Source organism: Penicillium diatomitis (assembly GCF_028827545.1).
Source record: "Penicillium diatomitis strain IBT 30728 chromosome Unknown utg000003l_segment0_segment0, whole genome shotgun sequence".
NCBI lineage: Eukaryota > Fungi > Ascomycota > Eurotiomycetes > Eurotiales > Aspergillaceae > Penicillium > Penicillium diatomitis.
This window is the reverse complement of record NW_026623175.1, coordinates 557,248-578,133: the sequence shown is the minus strand read 5'-3', so window position 1 is coordinate 578,133 and position 20,886 is coordinate 557,248. Positions and strand designations below refer to the sequence as shown.

The window sequence follows — 20,886 nt, the reverse complement described above, 5'->3', positions numbered from 1 at the left end:
ATGATCGAGGGCACCACAATAACCTGCAGATAATCAAATACTGCATAATTCTATATGTCAGTGCCGAGAAAAAGGGGGTGGAAAGCTGGGGTAGACAACCCTTATATGTAGATGAAGAGATAGTAGATAGTAGATAGTAGATAGTAGATAGTAGATAGTAGATAGTAGATAGTAGATAGTAGATAGTAGATAGTAGATAGTAGATAGTAGATAGTAGATAGTAGATAGTAGATAGTAGATAGTAGATAGTAGATAGTAGATAGTACTAGTAGATAGTAGATACTGGCAAGAAAGGGACGAACAGCAGACTTGCTACATATTTCATCTCCCAGGTGCTACTGTACCAGGCTGTACCACCACCAAGCATAAAGTAGATTGTCAATCGAGACCTGGGTATTTGCACGTGGGTTCTATGCATGTCAACATTTGCGTTATGCTCATTGCTCACTCTCTCGGATCCTTAGCTGTGAAAATTCTTCCTTTATTGATGATCCACCAGATATTTGCCGAGATACCTAATCCATAACGAGCACTGCAGTAAGTACCGGCCAACCGACCACTGAATGTCGGTACATATTTCATTGAAAAGGGGAGAAGGAATTGAGGGCTGAGTCTCAGCAGATATCTGCTATCTACACACAAAACAGTCAACAGTCAACACACCAGACGGGTCACGGGCCCTGAATCCTCCGATGACAGCGACGCCATGCATGGGCCCCCTCTTTCCTTCTTCCCGTGGCTGAAGTAACCTCGACTTCGGGCTGTAATACTAATTAGTAAATCCAGAATACATACGTCTGACACGTTTTTTGTATAGGCCCCGTATCACTATCAATTATCAACTCATCAAGTAAAGGAGGTGTATCTTTCCATTGGGCTCCGGAGGTCTGGAGTAAGTATGGTGGTATCTCGGACCCTGCGTCATGAATCAAGCAGTTCTATTCGAAATCACGGTCTTTCTCATCACATCCCTAATCAACGGACCTCCTGTAATCACACCAGTCCATGACTCCACGGACGTGACTTATCCGAGAGCACGCGAATATTCGTAAGTTTGCGTGTCCTGGGCCCCTCGGCGTACGAAGCATACGGGTGACAACATGGATGGCAAAAGCGTATCATGGTATCATTAGGTGCACAAGGTTACACAGTCCGACTGAAAAGTAGAATAGTAGAACTACTAGTAGTATTTCGACGCCTTACTCTGAGCTTGAAATGGTCAAGTAAGCCTCGTGCTGACACACGAAGGAATGAGGGGACGGGAGAGCATGACTCGAGCACAGAAGAACGTCTCTGTCGCATGTAAATAAACTACCCGGCAAGCCAGCCAATGAGGGTCTAACCAGAAGCCGCGCTCTGTCTCCTTCATAAAAAGCCCGTGTTGGAAGGTCACTTTTTCCTACACTTCTAACCCAGAAACTCACTGGCTTTTGACTGGAGGATGATGGATCTAAACTCAGTAACTCACCCCCTTGACGACACATGCAAGCGTGTTGTTGGTCGCCAAGAATTGCGTGTACTCGGGGTGCGAAAGTCACTGAAATACCGCCGAGCCGGGTTGAGCTCCATCCAACTTATCAGCAGTTTTCCTTCCTAATTGGCAATTCCAGCTGGTGAACCCATCTCCCCGGAGGATGGTGGCGGACTGTGTGTATTACATCCGCTGAAGAATCGCATGGCCGGCTGGCACTGCTTCAACTGATGGAGAAATACGCATGTCGAAGTACCTGCCACGATCAGAAGAGCCCAGATCGAATGCTTTCCATATATGTGCTACATACCTCCTCGGCAGAGAGACGCTCGCTTCCCTGGTAGCGAACCAAGCGACTAACGAGATCGCGACCCTTGGACGAGACCGCGGGGAGGATTTCCTGCCATGAGCGCGGCGGATACGTGAAGAACTCGACCTTACCCCAATCGGGCAGGATTTCGACATCCTGCAGAAATGATGAGCTTTCTTGCATCCCAACTGCATACGATACGACGGAAAAGTTGTTTCCAACGCGATAAATGGGCTTACCGGCCATACAGACTCATCTGGGGTCCCCAGCGTACTGAAGATGGAGTGGACGAGGGAAAGGTCACTTCCAAGCGGGCCAGAATCGAAAAGCGGGCGATGCCCGACTGCGATGGCTTCCCCCACGACGCATCCCGCCGCCCATAGATCCAGGGAAGGTCCGTACGCCTTGTATCCAAATAAGAGCTCCGGAGCTCGATAATGCGTGGTCCCCACATCGGTGATCTTGGATTCTTTCGGCTCGGAGCCTGGATCGTCCTCTTTCCAAGCAATGCCAAAGTCGGCGAGATAGGCAGGCCCATCGGGAGAATCCATGAGGATGTTAGAGGTTTTGATATCTCGATGGAGGATTCCCATGTGATGAATGTGCTGCAGAGCTTTGAATAGATCCCGCAGAATGGATCTTATCTGTGTGGCAGTCACCATATCTCGCTGGAGTAATTGAGCAAGGTCATATTTGATGAATGGGAAGACCATAGCCATGCGTCCTCCGTCAAGGTTGAAGGTTTCCACGAGGGTAACGACATTCTCACTGGATGCTTCATGTAAGAGTCGTATCTCTCGAGCTGTATCGTGAGGAGCAGTCATCAAGTGCGGCGTGGTCACCTTGACCGCACACACTGTGCCATCTTCCGCGTGAGACTTGTATATCGTAGAATGCAACCCATCGAAACAAGGAGTGCACGATGTGTAGGCTCCAATGGTCTCTCCTCCATTACCTTCAGCATACCGCTCAGTCGAAGAGTCCGGATTTTCTTTCAAGATTGGAATGTCATCTCGCTCAGGCGTTGAGCAATCGGTAGATGTCACCTTGAATGCTCTTTCGGCGTTGTCAATCGCTTGCTGGCATAATTGATCATACGCCTCCTAACAGGGACGTCAGTCTGAGTCCAATGGCAATATTCTGGCAATGTACAAGAGCAATGAGGCGAACCTTCGAGGTGGCCTTCTCATAAGCTTCGGTCTCGCATTGCCGTGCTTTCGCTTGTGCCTCTGCAAAGGCCGAGGACGAGGCAGTTTGCTGATGGGCAGCAGTACTTAATTACATCTACGTTAGAATGGACATGCGTTCACGATCTGCAAGGTGGAAACTGACAGAGATTGGATCGCCCTTAATCGATCTGTGAACCCCAACTCAATCCTCCAATCCATCTCGGGTCCAGTGGAGCTGTCAGTGAAGCTTCGCGGGCGCAGCCGAGATACTTGACGATGGTGATGATGTCATGTGACCCTGAGACGGAGCTCGGAACTGACAAAACGAATGTCTCCCATGCTGATTGGCTCCAGATCACCAATACCCGTTTTGGCGGCGTTTCTGGTCGTCGTCATTCCATCCCCCATGGCTGCCGTCAGTGACCGAGCACCAGCGCATCCACACGCAACCCGCAATCACTGATCTACCCCGGCCTCCCGACAAAAGGGTCAGCTGTGTACATCGAATTCCCCAAGCGCCCTTTGCCTGCTGAACTATGCGCTTGGTGCGCCGCGCATCTTCACACCAATTCTGACACCATGGAGCTCTCCCGGCAGGAATACCCGGCGCTGTTGGTATGTCTGGCAGGCCACGGCGCTGTGTTGGTGCTCACGAGAATTGGCATTGGGACTGATTTTTGATTAACGTGTTCTCTGTATAGGCCACGCTCCACCCTACCCAAGCGTCGACTGTGCTTACCGAGCGTGTTCGACTCATCAACAAGATCAATTCAGACATTGCCGACTTCCTGCAGGTACGGACGCCGTGGTCTTCACTACCCCGGATTCGCGGCTAGACACACACCCTACGATCTGCCCACAACCCCTGACCCCCGAGGATTAACCACGCACTTCTAGGAGCGTCGCCGTGTTGAAGAGACTTATGCTCAGGGGTTACGGAAACTGGCAAGTCGCCCACAATTGGACAATGGCGCGGCACTTGGGTGAGTAAAAGCGGTGCATCGATCCTCCGTGCGGTCATGCTTTATTCAGATCAACTGACACCATGTGCGTGATGCAACAGAATCTTCCAAATCCCGTGGCAGCGAATCATAAATGCTACTGAAACACTCGCCACGTCGCATGAAACGCTGGCGACGAAAATCGAGGAAGACGTGGAGCGTTCGCTGAGGGAGTACAACACCAAGAATGCCGAAATGCAGTCGATGTCCAGCATCCAGAACAATCTGGCGAATCTGGCCAAGAATGTCGAGGCCGCACAAAAGAAAGTGGACAAAGCTAAGGGCAAGGGCACTAAAGGAGCCAGCAGTCTGTCGGGTGCCATAGCCGCGGCCGAAGAAGTCAATCAGCAATGGGAATCACGCGCGCCATTTGTCTACGAGCAGCTCCAGGCCGCAGACGAGTCCCGCTTGAATCACTTGCGTGACCTGCTCACCCAGCTGGAGACTCACGAGCTTGACCACGTGGAGCGTTGCCGAGAAGCCGCCGAAAGTTGTCTCAATGTGCTCCTGAACGTGGAGACGGCCGATGAGATCAAGACATTTGCTGCCAAGATGGCCGGTAACCGAGCGATATTGTCACCAAGGATATCTTCTCGGCAGAACTCCCACGCGGAGGAGAACCCAGCATCTTCAACTGCCGCACCTTCCACAGCAGGTTCCGAGACGGCTACGGCCCCTCCAGCTGCTGCCCCGTTTGTGCCCACTCCCCGAGTTCAGGACGATACAGCTAGCCAGCACTCGGGCCGGTCAGAGCCTCCCACTGTAGGCTCGCTGCCGCATTCATCAACCGGTAAGATCTTGACTGACTGGATGATCCGTTGCGGCCGAACTGCTTTGACTGACAGCCGCCCCAAAACACAGCTCCCGAGCCAGTGCCTCGTCATACCACACTGGGCGGCCTCAGACGGCTCGGTACTGTGATGAACCGCAGAAAGAGCGTGATCACACCAACAGGAGGCGGTTTCGATCGCAAAGCAGAGAAGAAGCATAGAAGCCCCTTCTCGTCGTTCATGAGGTCAGATTCGTCTCGCGAGGCGCAAATCCCCGAATCGCCTCCCCGGACGGCAGATCGTCCTGGAACTGCACTGACAGAAGAATCATCCCTGCGGAATGAAAGCTTGTCGCATGATAATGATGCCCATGGAGCACCTGCACCTGCGCCTGCACCTGCACCTGTACCGGCACCTGGTTTCCAACAAGAAATCTCCGCTTCGAATGAAAACACATTGCGGGCAGACGAGAGACCTGCCAGTAACGGTATCAGCAAGGTGTGTGATTGGAATGAGCTGCTGTCTTTGCCGCTTGAGCACGTTCGAGGCCACTCGCTCTTGATTGTCACTGATCACTTTTATACAGCCAATTGTTGATTCTGAAGGTTTCACGGAAAGACCTCAGAGTGTAGACGAAATAACACGAGCACAGAAGGAAGCTTCAGCGTATGTTTTCACCGCTTACGAATGGCAAATCGGCCTGGCTAATGCTCGCACAGTCTGGAGGACTCTGGTGTGAACTTGACGATCCGCGATCAGCCTATCTTCGAAGATGAAAGCCAAGCCAGGAAAGCCATGGATGACATGGCAAACACACTTCGGATGGTATGTATTTTCAGACGTGCTTTCATCACACCTATTGCTAACGGTGACGGAACGCAGCGTGCCCCGCAGCCTGGGATGAGACGGAATGCCGGTACAATTCGAGGTCGTCGCGACGTACGCAATACCGTATTTGTTCCCAATGCTGGTGCCGAGTTGGCCATGGGGTCGGCAGGTCTGGGTGGATTGGATCACCAAGGCCCATCTTCCCCGATCAGGAATGCAACATCTCCCACTAACAACATGGATGACCATGCGATGTCGGATACTACCTCTGTTCGATCTGGTCATACTGCGCACAGTCTCGGTCCCAGCATTCACCCCGAATTGCATGAGCCTGGCCTCAATGCGTCCATTATCGAGACTGTCAGTGCATGGTTCTCCGAGGGCAACGTTACCAAATCATCGGTGGTAGGGGAGCTCGCGCTGGCTCACAATCCTCAGCCTGACAACCCGATCGACAAAATGGTCATCCATCTAGACAACTTCGCATCTCTAGAAAAGGTTGCCGCGAACCCCAGTTTTGTCCACGCATCGAGCGCAGAGAAGAGTGAGGATAAAAGCGGAGAATATGAGATACAGCTTGGTAGCATTTCGCGATCGATGCCCACCGTTGCTTTCAAGTACCAGGTGCACATTGATCCTGCGAATCCCTCCGCCTACAGCCCTGTGATCTTCAAACCGGCGTGGAACGTTCAAGAGAACCAAGCCAGTGCCATCATCTTCTACTCGTTGAATCCGGCGTTTATCTCAGCTACCTCGTCCTCTATCATTTTGAAAAATGTGGTTCTCACGGTGGCCCTTGATATAGCGTCTGAAGACGAGGTCACCAAGCAGCCGCGGGAATCTGTTGCACGTGCCACCAGTGCGGTCATGTATCCGAACTCTGGAGCCGTATTCCGCCGGAAGACTTCCAGCGTGGTCTGGAAGATACCGGAGCTCGAGGTCAAGGCTCCTGGGTCTGGTGGCGAAGACGGCAAGTTCCTCGTTCGCTTCACCACTGCCACTCCCGGGCCTCGCAAGGGCAATGTCGAGGCACGGTTCGAATACACCACTACTGAAACTGGGTCGCGCCTTGGCATCAGCTGCGCCCCAATGAAGGCTGGTGACAGCGAAATCGACCCATTTGCCGACGACGGTAAATCTTCGGGTGCGTCATCTTGGGAAGCCGTTCCCACAACGCGTAAGCTGGTGGCGGGTAAATACGTCTCAGCTTGAACATGATACCCATATCCGGGGAACAACCCAGCTCTGTCGATTTCTGTTTTCTGCCGTGCCAAGCTTTGGAAGGCCCGCGGGCTGACGGACGGTCCAACGTGAGGGCTGAATTCTGCAGGCGAAAGATGTTTGAAATATCTTGTTCTCATTTCTGTTACGTTATCTATGGTGTTAATTTTCTCTTATCACTCCCGTCGCAGCATTGCCTGTGTCTCTCCGGCATATAGTGCATCGGATTCCGTTTACAAATCCTATGTTAGGCGTGTGCTTACGCGGTTGACTCTTTGACGCTGTAACTGCTTTGAATCTTATCTCCACGGGAAACATTCCTGCGCATTTGTTTCTAGAGTCAAGCATCATCGAAAGCCCAGTGTAGAAACAGCAAAATGATCTTCTATCCTTCAGGTACGTTCCCCGCCTCTGTCAGTGCAGTGGCATGAGGTGGTTCAAGGTCGGTAGGAAGCCACCACCTGTCTTAGTCGAAAGCGTTCTGTTTGACCTCCCGTCTAGCTCTTCCTGATCGAGGGTTCTCGCGATATCGATTTGTTTCTATTCGATTTTCACGACGCTCAAGGTTGCAAAGCAGACTTCGTCGGCATTGCCTGAGTGCGGTACCTGTCCTTTACATAGTGAAGATTCAAATCCAAATGGTCATACCTAATTGATCTTATCTTCGTTACTCAGCCCAGGGTGTAGACCTGCACGGTGATCACTGAGCGTTTGAGTTTTGGTATGAACCACTACGGCAATATGTGTCGTGTTGACCTGAACAAGGAAATTTGATATCAATTCAGTGAACTATCTAGAGATATCATTATCGTCTAATTTGCTTGATCTGATTGACGAAAGGGGTATATTTAGAAGATCCAAGAAACGATCAGAACACGAATGAAAAGAAGAACACAATGGATCACTTGCGATGACAATGCATAATCCCACGAAGATACTGGTACAAAAATTCTCTCAGGGTTGATGGAGATCCATCAAATTCTAGCAGCTCTCGTTGTCTTGTCATAAAAGTCAAGCGTCATAGCCGCAAGGAAGCAAGGAATATCCTTTCTTTCCTCAACCCAAAACTTGATCAGAGGCTTGATCTCCAGCGCAAAGAGACTATTGGGCCCACCAGAGATCTTCATCGTGCCATTTTCTCCATCAAAAACGATGGAGTTCTCCTCGCCGTTGCCCATGCTACCGGGTCCGCGAGCATCTGAACGTGCTTCGCTGTCACCATGTCGGTAGGCGGCCGAGAGATGGAACATGGATGTGACGCGAACACGGCCATTAGGTAGGAAGTCGAGCTTGTAACCCAGCAAAGAGGCAACAGCTTCACGGAACTCCGCGGATTTGGCCGTGAAAATCTCCTTGAATCGACGCATGCGCTTCTCCTTCTCAGCCACGATTCGCTCCAACTCCTGCATCTCCAATTTCAAACTGTCCAATGTGCTCACAGGGACGGCCTTGACGCCAGTGTGTTCACCTCGAAGTTGAGCCATAAGAGCCTGATTTTCGGAACGAAGCGTGTTCAGAGTTGTCATTTTGATCTTCTCAGTCTCGGCAGTTGGATTGTCGCGCAGTTCCAAAATGCGTGTGTGGGTTTTTGACTTGAGTGATTTGATCTGCGATTTTGCTGCATCTAGTTCTCGCTTCGCAAGCGTTGTCGCTTCTCGCGACTTTGCTAGAGACTCTTGTAGCTTGCGATTCTTGCGGTTCAGAATAGCAAAGCGTTCATTATCCGCTTCACTTTCCGCAGGCGACAGGGGTCGCTTTGTTCCTCTATGCTGAGCTTCTTCCGACTGCTGTGATGGCGGTTCCTGCTGTGATAGCTCTTCATGAGCTTTGTGTAACTCGTTGCGATATTCATCGACCAGCTGCTCGAGTTTTGCGATTTGTTCCGATTTTTGCGCGTCGTAGTTGTTTTCTCCGGTATTCATCGTCTCTTCCTCAGTGTCAAATGTCTTCAATTGAGCTCTTAAATACTCAACCTCCTTGACAGCGAGGGCGCGCTGTCTTTCGAGCCGTGACCGGATACGAGCCTCTGCGGCTGCAGGTGCTGCTGCCCCCAAGGTGATGCTTCCCGCCAAGCGGAGTTTCTCGATTTCTTGTCGGAGTTGAGTCTTTTCCTTTTCCAGCATTGTGATGCTCTCATCTTTCTCCAAAAACTGTGCGTCAACCGTGCCCAGCCGGTCGACCAAAGTTGCCTTTTCGATTCTCTCTTGGACAAGAGCTCGGACTATTGACTCTGGCGAATCAAATTCCATAGTCTGATCGTTTGACTGAATGAGGCTGGCCCATGATGCTCGCTCATCCTCTAGCACTTGTTTCTGAATCTGAACAGTATTTAGTTCCGCCTCGAGGCCGTGCATCATTTGCAACTGATTTTCAAGCGATCTTTTCTGCTCTTCCACAACTTCGACACTTTTCTGCACCTTTCGCAGGCGACGCAGCTCAATAGCCTGATCACGGGTTGTTGTTTCAAGTTCTCGAATGTGGCTCACTTGGTCGGACAACTCCCGTTTCAAGATGGTCAAAGTTTCTGCATCGTTGCCTTCTGCCTTTAGTTGGATGTTCTGCGATTCCAACTCTGCAACCTCAGTTTCACGCTGAGACAGCTTTTCCTGAATGGCCTGCTGAGAAGCACGCGCTTCTTGTAGGTCGCGCTGCAACTCGTCTATCGTTTTCTGAAGGGAGGCGCGCACTGATTCAAGCTCGGATACTTGATACTTGAATTGACGGTCTTGATCGGAGACTTGAGCTAACGCGTCGGTGAGCTCTTCTTGTATATTCTGCTTCTCAACCTGCAAGTCGCGAATTCTACGTTCGGATGCAGTTTTGTCGCTTAGCAGTTGTTCCTGTGTTTCCTTCAACTCCCTGGCTAGTGATTCCGTCTTCGTATTCGCGCGCACACTGGCGGACTCGGCTGCCTATAACGACACAGATCAGCGTTCGAATTTCCATTGCTATTGGAATAGATACTCACTTGCGCTTTCCGAAAGTCGGAATCTGCCTTTAATTGAAGGCTCCTAGACTCTTTCTCGAATCGAATCGCCTCCAGCTCCCGCTCCTGTTTCAGATTCGCCAGCTCGTACGTGAGCGTGCTCACTTGTACACGCAATTCTTCTTTCTCGATATCTAAAAGCACAAATGGCTTGTCAGCACCGGTGTTGCGTCATGCTGCAACTTGGATGGATGATTGAATCAGACTAACCATGACTGATCAACGGCGGCCTCATTGAAAGAGAAGATTGCTGTAAGAGGTTGCGTGAACTAGCAGGCGCAGAGGGCGAAGTAAATCCAGCAATCAGCTGGGATGCTGGTCGCTGAGCCGGGCTGTCCTCCATGTTGGACACTGGATCGGCATTCACGTCCCAGAGACGGCGGGGATGATCAGGAACATCGACCACCAAGAAAAAGAATCTGTGAAAGCCCTCGCCGATGTCTCCGACCGCTTGCTAACAATCGGACCAAGAAGATGGAGTAAGCATGGTTCATTCGAGGGCAACACCTAGTATGGTACTTTGCGGGCTTGGGGATGTTTGGACCTTAGTCATCAGCGCAGAGCTTCTGCATTGGGACTAGCGCCAAAATTTTATGAAATTATTTCGAGACCCATTTCACTCACCACACTGGCACACACTACTCAATTAACCAACCAGTCGCTTTCGTTTCCCCGTCTTTGAGCAACACATCCGACACAATGGGCAAGGACAAGGTCGAAAAGAAGGAAAAGCGCTCGGAGAAGAAGGAGAAGCGCGCCGAGAAGGACGGCATCTCCAAGTCCAAGAAGGACAAGAAGGAAAAGAAGGACAAGACCACTCTCGTCGATGCGGTAGAGAAGGAGATTGCTTCCCAGGCCGTTGAGAACGGTGACAACGTCGCTGCTGTCAATGTGACCGAGATCGAAGTCGATGCCATGGCCGTTGACCGTCCTGTCGGCGCCGTTGTGCCATTCGCGAACCCGTTGGTCGAGGACAAGCAGGCCAAGAAGGTGCTCAAGAGCGTCAAGAAGGGTAAGTTCAAGGAAAGCATCGTGTGAAAGCATTAAGGGACTGTGTGATTGTACCTCGTCGACTGGGCGGGGCTCCTCACTCAATGCGTCAATTGCATGTCCATGGCCGTTTGAATGGCGCAATGCTTTTACCTAGAGTCTCGCTCTTTTCACGGCTTCCCGGGTTCACTGCTAATCACTCGCTCTCCCACAGCTGCTGTCAACAAGTCCCTCAAGCGTGGTGTCAAGGAAGTTGTCAAGGCTCTCCGCAAGTCTCCCATCCCCGCCGCCAATGTCAAGGTCGACATTCCCTCTGGCGTTGTCATTCTCGCTGCCGATATCTCTCCCATGGACGTCATCTCTCACATCCCCGTTCTCTGCGAGGATCACGGCATTCCCTACGTTTTCGTCACCTCCCGTGCTGAGCTCGGTGCTTCCGCTGCCACCAAGCGCCCTACCAGTGTTGTCATGGTGACTCCCAAGTCCGCTAAGAACAAGAAGCTCGACGAGGGTGCCGACGGCGAGGACTTCAGCAAGGTCTTCGAGGAGTTGGCTAAGCTCGCCGAGAAGGAGGGAAAGAGTGTTCAGGTCTAAACATTGTTTTGAAAAAAGCCTGCTTCGTCTTCTTTCATTGTTCCATGCTTTGCTTTCCATCCCCATGTCTGCGACTGATCAGTGGGATATTCTATTGTACAGGGTTATGTTCTTGTCTGATAGGACTGTGCATGTCTTAGGGGGTCTGGCCTTTGGGGTTCCATTTTTTCTTTCCATCTTTCCATCTTTTGCTGTATTGCAGTTCGGCGTTTTTCTTGACGGTGTATGAAAAAAAGGCAGGAAGACTTCCAATGACATTTCCATCCCATGCATTGATGCATATTTTTACACTTGTGACCGAACCTGCTCTCCGACATCCAAGATTCTGATGCGTAAACGGTCATTCTGGGCGCGGCGGCTGAACAGTCTCTACTCAAGCCTTTCTCTCGACAGATTAGATTTCAAACATGCGAGGTAGATGGATACGCGATTCTATTATCCGAGCGCTGAGTAGTCATTATGGAAGGTCATTTTTCTCGCCAGGAGGGTGAACAGAGCGTGGGCAAGGGTAGATTAAACGAAGACTTCAGTTGCGCAGACATAATTTAATGCTCAATGTCATCGAGCTTTTTTTTCGCCTTGCAACCTCCCTGGCAGGAAGAAATCCCCCCCAACTGGAGGAAAGAAACACAATTCGGAGCATGTGCCAGTACCTGTTGACAATTGTATTTCAATTCATGCAAAAAGCCATAGGTTTCGCCGTCTCTCTTGATCAATTGATCGAACTAGCTGCAGGACTGCTCAAGGTTGGTTCGATTGGCCGATAACTCGAGATTCCCGTCATGTATGACTTGTCGGAAGCTTGCCGGCGATGGACCCTCGCTGCTTATGGACAAGACAAGACATCGTACCGAGGTCCGACTCCCCTGACTCTATTCAACTCAAGAGATCAATTCAGGTGCAGCAGATCAGAACTGAGAGGGCGAGCCTGAATGAAGGGGTCGCAGAGACCACATACCCATTCAGTCCTGCTCTGAGTGCTATCTATCCCCTTGGACGAAGAAGCCCAGGGCCCTTCGGCTTTTCGACGTACCCGGCGCCCCCTAAGGAGAGAATGTCTACGTAGAACTGGAGGCTACTATGCGTACCTCGGTTTCTATCAAATAGCCCTGGGCAATTGATGGCCCTTGAAAATTCCTCCAACTTATCCCTGGTGGCCTTACAGCGCGTCAGTCTTCTCGTGTCCGTGTTGGGTATATTACAAAAGGGGTGGCGCCGGCCCTCGTCCCAGACCCATTTGTCAGAGAGATTGGGCCCTAATTCGTGATGGATACTTGATGTGCCATACTTTGAACATATTCACTCGACAACACAAGAGCGAGCGCATCGGACAGGGTCTTCCACGAGCGTGACACGCTGGCTGGGCCTATCTGCTTCTTTCCACAGCCTAGAATACATGGGCTTAACACTACGAAGTGCCAGGTCGATATGCGAAGGGCTCTATATCAGCGCACATGGACGCTGGTAGCTCTTCTGCTGGTCTTTGTCAAAATAGCAGTGTCGCACCCTATTCCGAATCTTGAAACCCACCCGGTCCTACAAGACAAGCCGCAATACGAACACATTCCCAACTACCGAGAGCGAACTCGAGAGCTCAAGAATGGGCATGAATCAGTGCGTGGCACCAAGAATCTGAGTCAATCAACCTCTGCGATTCATCAAGACTGACTACCCAGGGAATAGAAAAGACAAATAGCTTTTGGAGGCTGGAACCAGAAAAGCTACTATCGTTCAAGATCAAAGGTCATTTCAGATCGCCTCTGGAAGCGCAAAGCATCATCCGACGAAAGTATCATCTCCACCTTAGCCCCAATCACTCAAACAATGCGCTCCCGTTTCGACGACCGTCTGCACACGATACAGTCCTCTCCACTCGGAAATGAAGAGAATGAATTGCCCAGCCGGCGAGAATCGATTCTCCGTGAAAAGAGCTTTCGCCTTCAAACTCCTTTCGAAGATATCGGATCAACCGAGTTTAAACGCAATCCCAACCGATGGATAGGTCACGACAAAGGCTCGCCCAATGGCTTGTCTTCTTCAGACCATCGTTCCTGGCGTTCAGCGTCGTGGATCGCCGACAAGTGTCTGCCTCGCTTTACTTTGCCTGAGCCTTTGAAGATAGTTGCCATTTTGCTTTGTCTGGTTTGGTTCGTTTTCTTTGCAGTCGGACTTATTGAATTGGGTCATTGTTTACGCAAGAGGAGGAGAAAATCCTCAATGGGCACAACTTGAGATGCTTGCAGGGGATGCATTGCTTTATCGCCGTGGGGGAAAGTATCAGGGAAAAGAAAAGTGCCAGCAACAGTCATGTTGAAATCCAATGTTCTTTTCCACTTGGGCATGTGAAACTTGCGCCGTGGAGATAGCATTTGGGGCGTGTGGCTAATGTTATAAGTCGAATCAAACGTGCCAGGATAAATCGTCCTCAATGCTTGACGGTTTTTACACAGGCGATGATGGCAATGCGTGCAGTTTTGCGGATGATCCACTGCCAGCTCGGCATCGCCGATTCATAGTTCCTTGACTAGGAGATCCACTATCAACCTGATCGAAAAGTACACAGTTACTCAAGAGATATCGAGAGTTTTCTGTTGATTTTCTTCATATGTAACACTTTTTATCGTACAAAATTCAGATCATGTCATCGTCAATCAGCATATTGCAATCAATGCAACAGGTGATGATATGAAGAATTGACTAATCGCTGGGAATCATTATAAGTGCGACCATCTGTCAAAAATTGCCTACATCTTTTAAGCACGCTGGTCACCCTGCAGGGTGTCGTAGACATTCTCGCCCTGAACACCACCCTTTTGGTGGGTGCGACCGCTGTCGTTGGTGCTGAAGGCGTTCTCCCGCTGGAACTTCTCCTCCGCAAGACGACCAGGGTCATTCTTAGACCCAATCTCAGAGTCGAAGCCAGCGTTCTTATCCTTGGAGCTGAACTGAGCATCCTGCTTGTCGGCGCCCTTGGGCTGCTGGGCCTGGTGGCCGGGAGTGACATCGGTAATGTAGGAAGGAGCCTGGCCTCCAACGTGCTGGCTGCCGCTGGCCTTGGCCTGACCGGACTGCTGCTGGTGAGAGGCCGAGTTTCCACCCTTATTCAGGCCCATCTCCTGCTTGGCGGCGGTTGAGCCACCGGCGTATCCGCTCACATGGGTGCCAGGGAAGTTGCCCTGGCCGCCCAGGGCTTCGGGGTATTTCTCTTGACGCTCGGTGTTCTCACGCTGGCTGCCAGCAGCAGCGGAAGGGAGCTTGGAAGCGGCGGAGGTGTCGGTGGTGTTCAGGGTAGAGTTGCTGCCGGAGGGACCTGTCGGCTCAGCACCGCGGTTCTCGGTGAAAGCACCGCCGGTGCGAACGGACTCGGCAGCCAGGGAGTCGGTGGCGACAGGGCCGGCAGGTTCCTGGATGGGCTGTTGGTGGGCAAGAGGGTCGGTGGTGACCTTGGTGCTGCGGTGACCGGTGCCGATGGGAGTGCCTTGGAGATCCATTGTGAAGGGTGGTTGGTGGTGGAAAGTGAGTTGGAGAGTTGAACGTTTTTGATTTTGAGATGAGCGTTGTTCAGTCAAATGTACTGACTTTGAAGAAGTTGTCGAAGAAGGATTGGGTTTGATTAAGGGTAGGAAAGTTGGTGTTAACCAAAAAAGAAAGTCTGTTGCAGCTTCAAAAGCTTATATACCTAGAGCACGGCTATCACATTTTCTGATGATGGTGTGAACTTTGGGCAAAGAGACCTCTGATGTAAACAAGCAGGGTGATGTCACACTTACGACGAACCGATGCGAGCGGCCTGGACAAGCCTCAAGGTATCTTCCCCATCCCCTCTATGACCTATCGACCGCCCCGTCAGACTCGACCAGGCCCAAATGGTCACGTCAAGCTGGTACTGCAGTTGCATCTGGTATCAACTCCCAGTGGCGACACCAGGCTCTCCACCAGCGCAGAGGCAGAATTGATCAGTGGTGGAGTTACCGATGGGTGGAGGCCGTTTGCGCATCACGATACCCGGCTCCTGGGAATGGGGCCTCTTTTTGAGAATGAGCTGCAGATAGACTCTCAGCTAAACCCCCACTTCGTCCCATCCTTTCCATGCACTCCCGAGCTGCCCTCATATGTAAAGATGATCATTGTCGACCCAGTACACTCCGGTTGAGAAACCGGGCAGTCGAGTGGTCCTTGACGTCAAGGGTTCGATGCGCTCACTGTAGGGCTCGGATGGCGCGATCCCCCTAAGACAGAATTTGGCATGATCGAGATGCCCTATTACCAAGAAAAATATAGTGGATGATCGGCGTCACTAATATTGTGCGGTGCAGCTTGGATATACGAGACTGATGTTAGTCACTGAACACTGTTTAAGCAGACTGTGACGACCGGCTATTAACAGCATTAGCTACTCTTCATATGAATATTTACTGCAAATTAAGGTCGCGTGATCGGAAAAATCATCCGTAAGATCACTCCACTTTGATATCACGGGCACGTCCTTTTCAGCTCGCATGGATGATTATCCCAATCAAGATACAGTACAATAACGCAGAGCATCAAACAACGAAGAATCAAGCGTAGAGCTGTCTTATTCAGGAGATAATCCCTTGTCTAGAGGGTGGTTAACCACAAATGGCTCTACGTGAAGTACCAGAGGGAAGAAAGTATGCCCTTGGGAAGTGATAATCATAATTGAATCATTCGCTCGTGACTCCGTAAAATATGGCTATCGTACATTAAGAGAAAAAGGGATATCCAGTAGTCCCTGCCAGAGAAACATTAAATGAACAAAAAAGATCATTTAACGAGCAGTGGCGTCGGAAGGCAGACCGTCCTGACCTTCGACACGCTGACGACCAACGTTACCGCCGGGGGCGGTGTTCTTGTGCAGCTCACTACCGTCCATGCGGACACTGCTGCCAGCGGTGGAGGGACCACGAAGAGCAGAGTCATTGTCACCAGAGATGGGGCCCTCGATACCACCAGAGCCAACGTTCACAGTGCGCTGGTCAGAGGAGTTCCAGTCGGAGGCGACGGGGGGCTGATCAGGAAGAGGCAGGTTGGCCTTGGTCTTCTCGATCTGCTCGGCCTTGTTGGTGTTCTCATCAATGATGGACTGTACAAAGCGGTGCAAGTCAGTAAGGAGACATCCCTAGTCACACTGGATAGTTGGATGTTATCTCACCTTCATCTGGGAAACATCCGAGTCGGCAGGGACGTTACCGCCGTGCTGGTGGGAGACACGGGCCTCATCCTTGCGGATGTCCTCGCGGGTGGTGTGGAAAGTCTGGGCAGACATTTTGTATATGGTAGGTTATGTGTTTTGTTTGGGTTGGAGAAAAGAGGCTGAGGTGGTGTGTGGTGAGGAGAGCCAAGAAATGTACTTGAGATTGTGAGAATGTGGAAAGCTTGTGGGTAGAAGGTGAAGGGTTGATATTCTGCTGGACACCACCCTTTATAAACATGAAGTGACCAGGACGATTACCATCCTAGCGACGAGAGTGCCGCAACCATGACGACATGAATGAAGCGACCACCAAGGCCTAACAGCCAACGGATCTCCATCTGGTCTCCACTGTTTCCCGACAGACAGGGTACCTGACGGTTCAACATGACTATTCACTGTGTTATTTGATGGGACCTCCAAACTTCCTGGCATAAATGGGGGATACATACGCTGGCATGGAATAGGATCCGTGCGGTGGTTCGTTGCGCTGGTTCAATAGCGTCATACTGGAGTGACAGCGGGATGGTGGGGTGTAATTGGATGGCTCTACAGCCGCAATGACACTCACGGTGGGCTTTCCGCTGGATAATTCTGGCTGCCAAGGCCTGTACGAATCCATAGCGAGATCGAGAGTAGAAAATGAGACAGGAATGATGTCCAAGTATGTCTGATCAACATATGCCATAATCATATAGTAAATAGCCTCACTATTGAATGGACTAATGGACTACTGATGTACCGGGCCAGCGACAGTGGTGTGAATGGATGTTCCATGTACCCAATACCGTATTGTGTCATACCCTGTACGGATTCACGAAAATACTACAGGATCTCTGTTTGAGTTGAGCTGGACAGAGGTTAAGCTAGTTTGGGCCGGAGTATCCCATGAGTGCATCGAATTACCTGGAAGCATGAAACTATACCATACCTACAAATAGCCACATACTATGTGTCATGCCACAGACCGATAGGCGTCAAGTCTCTGCGGGAAATCACCAGCTCGAGGATAGGTTCAATCAATATCTGAAGAATTAGCACCCTGGAGTATTGACTCCTAAAATGTTATAAATAGACATGGTCAATTTTGAAGATGGGAAACTAGTCTGTGACAGGCTCTCAGTAGTTACTCCTTTTGCTTACTCTGATCGGTCTTCCTCACAACATTGAGAGGTATGTATAGCTCACATGTGTGTGAACCAGCTGCTGTAACATATATAGGATTTGTGTCTTTGTTCAGTGTCTGATACTCCTTAAGTAGCTTGCCACTGGCTTGCTCCTTTAGATACCAACCTTAAAACGACTCTCGGCGGGCGGCGTCAGCCTCTTTTCAATCTTAATCGCAATCGGGTCCGGCACGGGCGGGAGAAGCGTCCATCCATCGTTCTTTCTGTCTTCCGCCCGAAGAATGTTCGTCCGTGCACCCGATTCGGCGGAAAAAACAGCCCGATACAGGGTAGAGTCCACCGCCTGCGACCGTAAGCAGGCAGAAAATGTTTCTTATCGCAGCCGCCGCAGAAAGGCCAAGCCCACGGCCAGAGAGATTGAGAGTCGACGCGGACGAGATTGCTGTTGTGATATCCCATCGCCGTCTCTGGGACACACTCGCATAGACTTGTAAAAAACAAATCAAAAAATATGCCACGCGATCCCTTGATTGGGCTGGTGGGCAAGGTCAGTCTGTCCGAATGCCCACAGGCATTGCCCGGAGTCAACCCCGCTGACACGCGTGTGAGGGGTCCAGCCATCGAGTGGGAAGTCAACCACTCTGAACAGCTTGACTGACGCCTCATCCAAAGTTGGTAAGAGATGCAGAGATCATGAGACGAAAGAGGAAGAGGCAAGCACTGGTGCTCGGGCTAATCACAAATCTGCCGGTCCTCCGCCTGTAGGAAACTTTCCGTACGTGCTGCTTCCACCTGCCATGACAATCCTCCTCCGGCGGATCGCGATGACACGCTAACGAACGATTCGACTCCAGTTTCACGACCATCGACCCTCAAAGAGCCGTCGGGTACCTTCAGATTGAATGCGCCTGTCTACGCCATAATGTCTCCGATCGCTGCCAACCGAACTATGGTGGTTGTCACGAAGGACGGCGCTCGGTTCCTATTGAGCTACTGGACGTGGCAGGACTGGTTCCCGGTGCGCACCAGGGACGGGGTCTTGGAAACAAGTTCCTGGACGACTTGCGACACGCAGATGCTCTCATTCACGTGGTGGATGTCAGTGGCACAACTGATGCAGAGGGGAAAGCGACTCGGGGCTACGATCCGTCAGTGGACATTGAGTGGCTGCATTCAGAGATTGTCCGCTGGGTTTTGGGTAACTTGATGGAGAAATGGTCGGTCTCACGTTGCCAGACACCCGGGTGATTTCATCTCTTTTCTCACTGCTGACTTTCAGAGCCAGGGGGTCGATTAAACGCCGTCATGTCGCAACCAAGGCAAACCCCGTGGACACTCTACAAGGACAATTCTCTGGGTACGGAAGTACATCAACGATTGTGGCGCGATGTCTGGATCGCTTGGCATTGAAAGAGCCTCTCGAGTCGTGGTCAAATGAGACGGTGGAGATTGTGGTCAAGGCTTTCATTGACGAGAAATTCCCCATGGTCTATGCCTTGAACAAGATTGATCACCCTGATGCAGATAAGGTATGGAAATAGGTTGCTGATGGTGGTACAAGGAGAAGTTTTTTTTGGGATGAAGTAGAGATACTGATCCAGCTTCGACAACAGAACATAAGCAAAATCGCCAAAATGCAGGATCCTCAAGCCATCGTTCTTTGCTCAGCCATATCAGAGGTCTTTCTCCGACGATTAGCCAAACAAGGCTATATCAAATACGTCGAGGGCAGTGAATTTGTGGACACAAGGGAAGATCTGATCGAGATGGGGGATCCAGATGGCGGTGGCTTGAAGGAGATGGACGAAAAATTGAAGGCGTAAGTAGCTCGGGTGCTGGTAGTGATAGGAGCTTTGGGCCGGGACTGATGTCTGCCCTTTTTCTACCAGTCGTGTCGAAAATCTAAAAGACATGGTCCTGTACCGCTTTGGGTCAACGGGCGTTGTGCAGTGCCTCTCAAGGGCCGCAGAACGTCTCGGATTGGTCCCAGTCTTCCCCGTGCGCAACGTTCAGACTTTCAACTCCGGATCAGGAAGTGCGGTGTTTCGTGATTGCGTCCTGGTTAAGAAGTAAGTGTGACCAATTTGGAAGAAACCAGACTGGCATCTACTGACAGTGCCACAGAAATAGCACAGTTGGCGACGTTGCTCGGAAGGTCATGGGCGATGTCCCTATCTCCTACATTGAAGGCGTTGGAGGAACGCGGGTGTCAGAGGAAGATATTGTAGCGGTTGGGAAACATGATGTAAGTCGAACCACCTCGCAAGAGCTCGGCCAAACAGCTACGCTCGCTAATCAAATGCTCGGGGCTAGATTCTTTCCTTCAAAGTCGGACGGTAATAATTGCATCAACATGAAATTCATATCTATGCGGGGTGATGAATAGTGTACAGTATCGGCCTGCATTTGACAAAAGGCCAATATAGCCAGCGTCGCTTCCAGAAAGACAGATATCAGGTGCAAGTGGCTTAGAATTGTTCAGAGAGATGAGCGACCGGTCACGCCTGTAAATAAAGTCCTCAAGACCGAGCCTTTATCACTAATGCCCTTTCTGTACCCAAGAGATCGGTCAGTACAGCTCCGACAAGGTTGAATATCCATATTTGAAGTCAACGCAGTGACTCGGCAATCAACGAAGACACTGTGAAACGCACCTGGCCTCGCTCATCATTCATGCCTATTACCGGCTCCGGGGCTGCGGGATGTTCCTTCTTGGCCTTGGCCTCTGCTTTGCGGCCACCGCGCTCGGTCGTCGCCTGCGACTTGGAACCCTCCGCGATGCCTTCATAGTTTGCGCGCTCGTCCATTCCCTCTTTGGCGGCCGCTGCAGCAATATCCTTGTTGTCGCCTCGCTTGACTCGCTGGGTACTATGCTCCTCTGGATGTGACCCTTTCCATTCCTTTGCAAGGGGCTCCTTCTGAGAGCCCCCGGAAGAGAAAGACACGGCGAATCGCGCAAAGGTTCGTCTCGTGAGGATGGAGGCTCGTGACGGTCGTACGACGAGCGCACTAGGCAATTTGAATGGAGCAAAGATTGGACCGAGCATGTTTGATGATATGAAGTGTCGTGGTGACTAACTGGAAGATTAAAAGAAAAGCACTCAGGGCAGGTGCTTTTGTGCCAATTTTGTAAGGTATGATCGTCAATATCGATGATCAATAGACCTGGGGTTCCCCGGTAACTTCATTATGTCCCAGGTATGACGT

At 50.9% G+C, this 20,886-nt stretch overlaps 8 protein-coding genes across 8 annotated transcripts; 3 read left to right on the top strand and 5 right to left on the bottom strand.

The window, feature by feature from the left end:
• Positions 1–1,593: 1,593 nt before the first annotated feature.
• Positions 1,594–3,169, bottom strand: N7539_002449 (putative cell division protein kinase (Ctk1); the record flags this gene model as incomplete). The annotated part of the gene is made up of 5 exons (XM_056932052.1): positions 1,594–1,698; positions 1,782–1,937; positions 2,021–2,884; positions 2,952–3,054; positions 3,114–3,169. 5 exons carry the CDS (start codon positions 3,167–3,169, stop codon positions 1,594–1,596), a joined length of 1,284 nt encoding a protein of 427 aa, XP_056792011.1.
• Positions 3,170–3,529: 360 nt separating this feature from the next.
• Positions 3,530–6,761, top strand: N7539_002448 (uncharacterized protein; the record flags this gene model as incomplete). Its single annotated transcript, XM_056932051.1, has 8 exons — positions 3,530–3,565; positions 3,652–3,744; positions 3,848–3,933; positions 4,014–4,741; positions 4,813–5,219; positions 5,308–5,387; positions 5,441–5,546; positions 5,604–6,761. The coding sequence occupies 8 exons, from the start codon at positions 3,530–3,532 to the stop codon at positions 6,759–6,761; spliced, it is 2,694 nt and encodes an 897-aa protein (XP_056792010.1).
• A 983-nt stretch (positions 6,762–7,744) lies between these two features.
• N7539_002447 (coiled-coil domain-containing protein MAD1) lies at positions 7,745–10,099 on the bottom strand (the record flags this gene model as incomplete). Its single annotated transcript, XM_056932050.1, has 3 exons — positions 7,745–9,682; positions 9,739–9,890; positions 9,967–10,099. The coding sequence occupies 3 exons, from the start codon at positions 10,097–10,099 to the stop codon at positions 7,745–7,747; spliced, it is 2,223 nt and encodes a 740-aa protein (XP_056792009.1).
• A 356-nt stretch (positions 10,100–10,455) lies between these two features.
• On the top strand, positions 10,456–11,340 carry N7539_002446 (uncharacterized protein; the record flags this gene model as incomplete). The annotated part of the gene is made up of 2 exons (XM_056932049.1): positions 10,456–10,768; positions 10,961–11,340. 2 exons carry the CDS (start codon positions 10,456–10,458, stop codon positions 11,338–11,340), a joined length of 693 nt encoding a protein of 230 aa, XP_056792008.1.
• A 2,753-nt stretch (positions 11,341–14,093) lies between these two features.
• On the bottom strand, positions 14,094–14,831 carry N7539_002445 (uncharacterized protein; the record flags this gene model as incomplete). The annotated part of the gene is made up of 1 exon (XM_056932048.1): positions 14,094–14,831. One exon carries the CDS (start codon positions 14,829–14,831, stop codon positions 14,094–14,096), a length of 738 nt encoding a protein of 245 aa, XP_056792007.1.
• Positions 14,832–16,129: 1,298 nt separating this feature from the next.
• On the bottom strand, positions 16,130–16,627 carry N7539_002444 (uncharacterized protein; the record flags this gene model as incomplete). The annotated part of the gene is made up of 2 exons (XM_056932047.1): positions 16,130–16,444; positions 16,514–16,627. 2 exons carry the CDS (start codon positions 16,625–16,627, stop codon positions 16,130–16,132), a joined length of 429 nt encoding a protein of 142 aa, XP_056792006.1.
• A 1,563-nt stretch (positions 16,628–18,190) lies between these two features.
• On the top strand, positions 18,191–20,019 carry N7539_002443 (Ygr210 GTPase family protein; the record flags this gene model as incomplete). The annotated part of the gene is made up of 8 exons (XM_056932046.1): positions 18,191–18,226; positions 18,297–18,454; positions 18,534–18,896; positions 18,965–19,208; positions 19,293–19,498; positions 19,569–19,748; positions 19,804–19,924; positions 19,993–20,019. The coding sequence occupies 8 exons, from the start codon at positions 18,191–18,193 to the stop codon at positions 20,017–20,019; spliced, it is 1,335 nt and encodes a 444-aa protein (XP_056792005.1).
• Positions 20,020–20,288: 269 nt separating this feature from the next.
• On the bottom strand, positions 20,289–20,726 carry N7539_002442 (uncharacterized protein; the record flags this gene model as incomplete). Its single annotated transcript, XM_056932045.1, has 1 exon — positions 20,289–20,726. The coding sequence occupies one exon, from the start codon at positions 20,724–20,726 to the stop codon at positions 20,289–20,291; it is 438 nt and encodes a 145-aa protein (XP_056792004.1).
• Between the last annotated feature and the right edge of the window lie 160 nt (positions 20,727–20,886).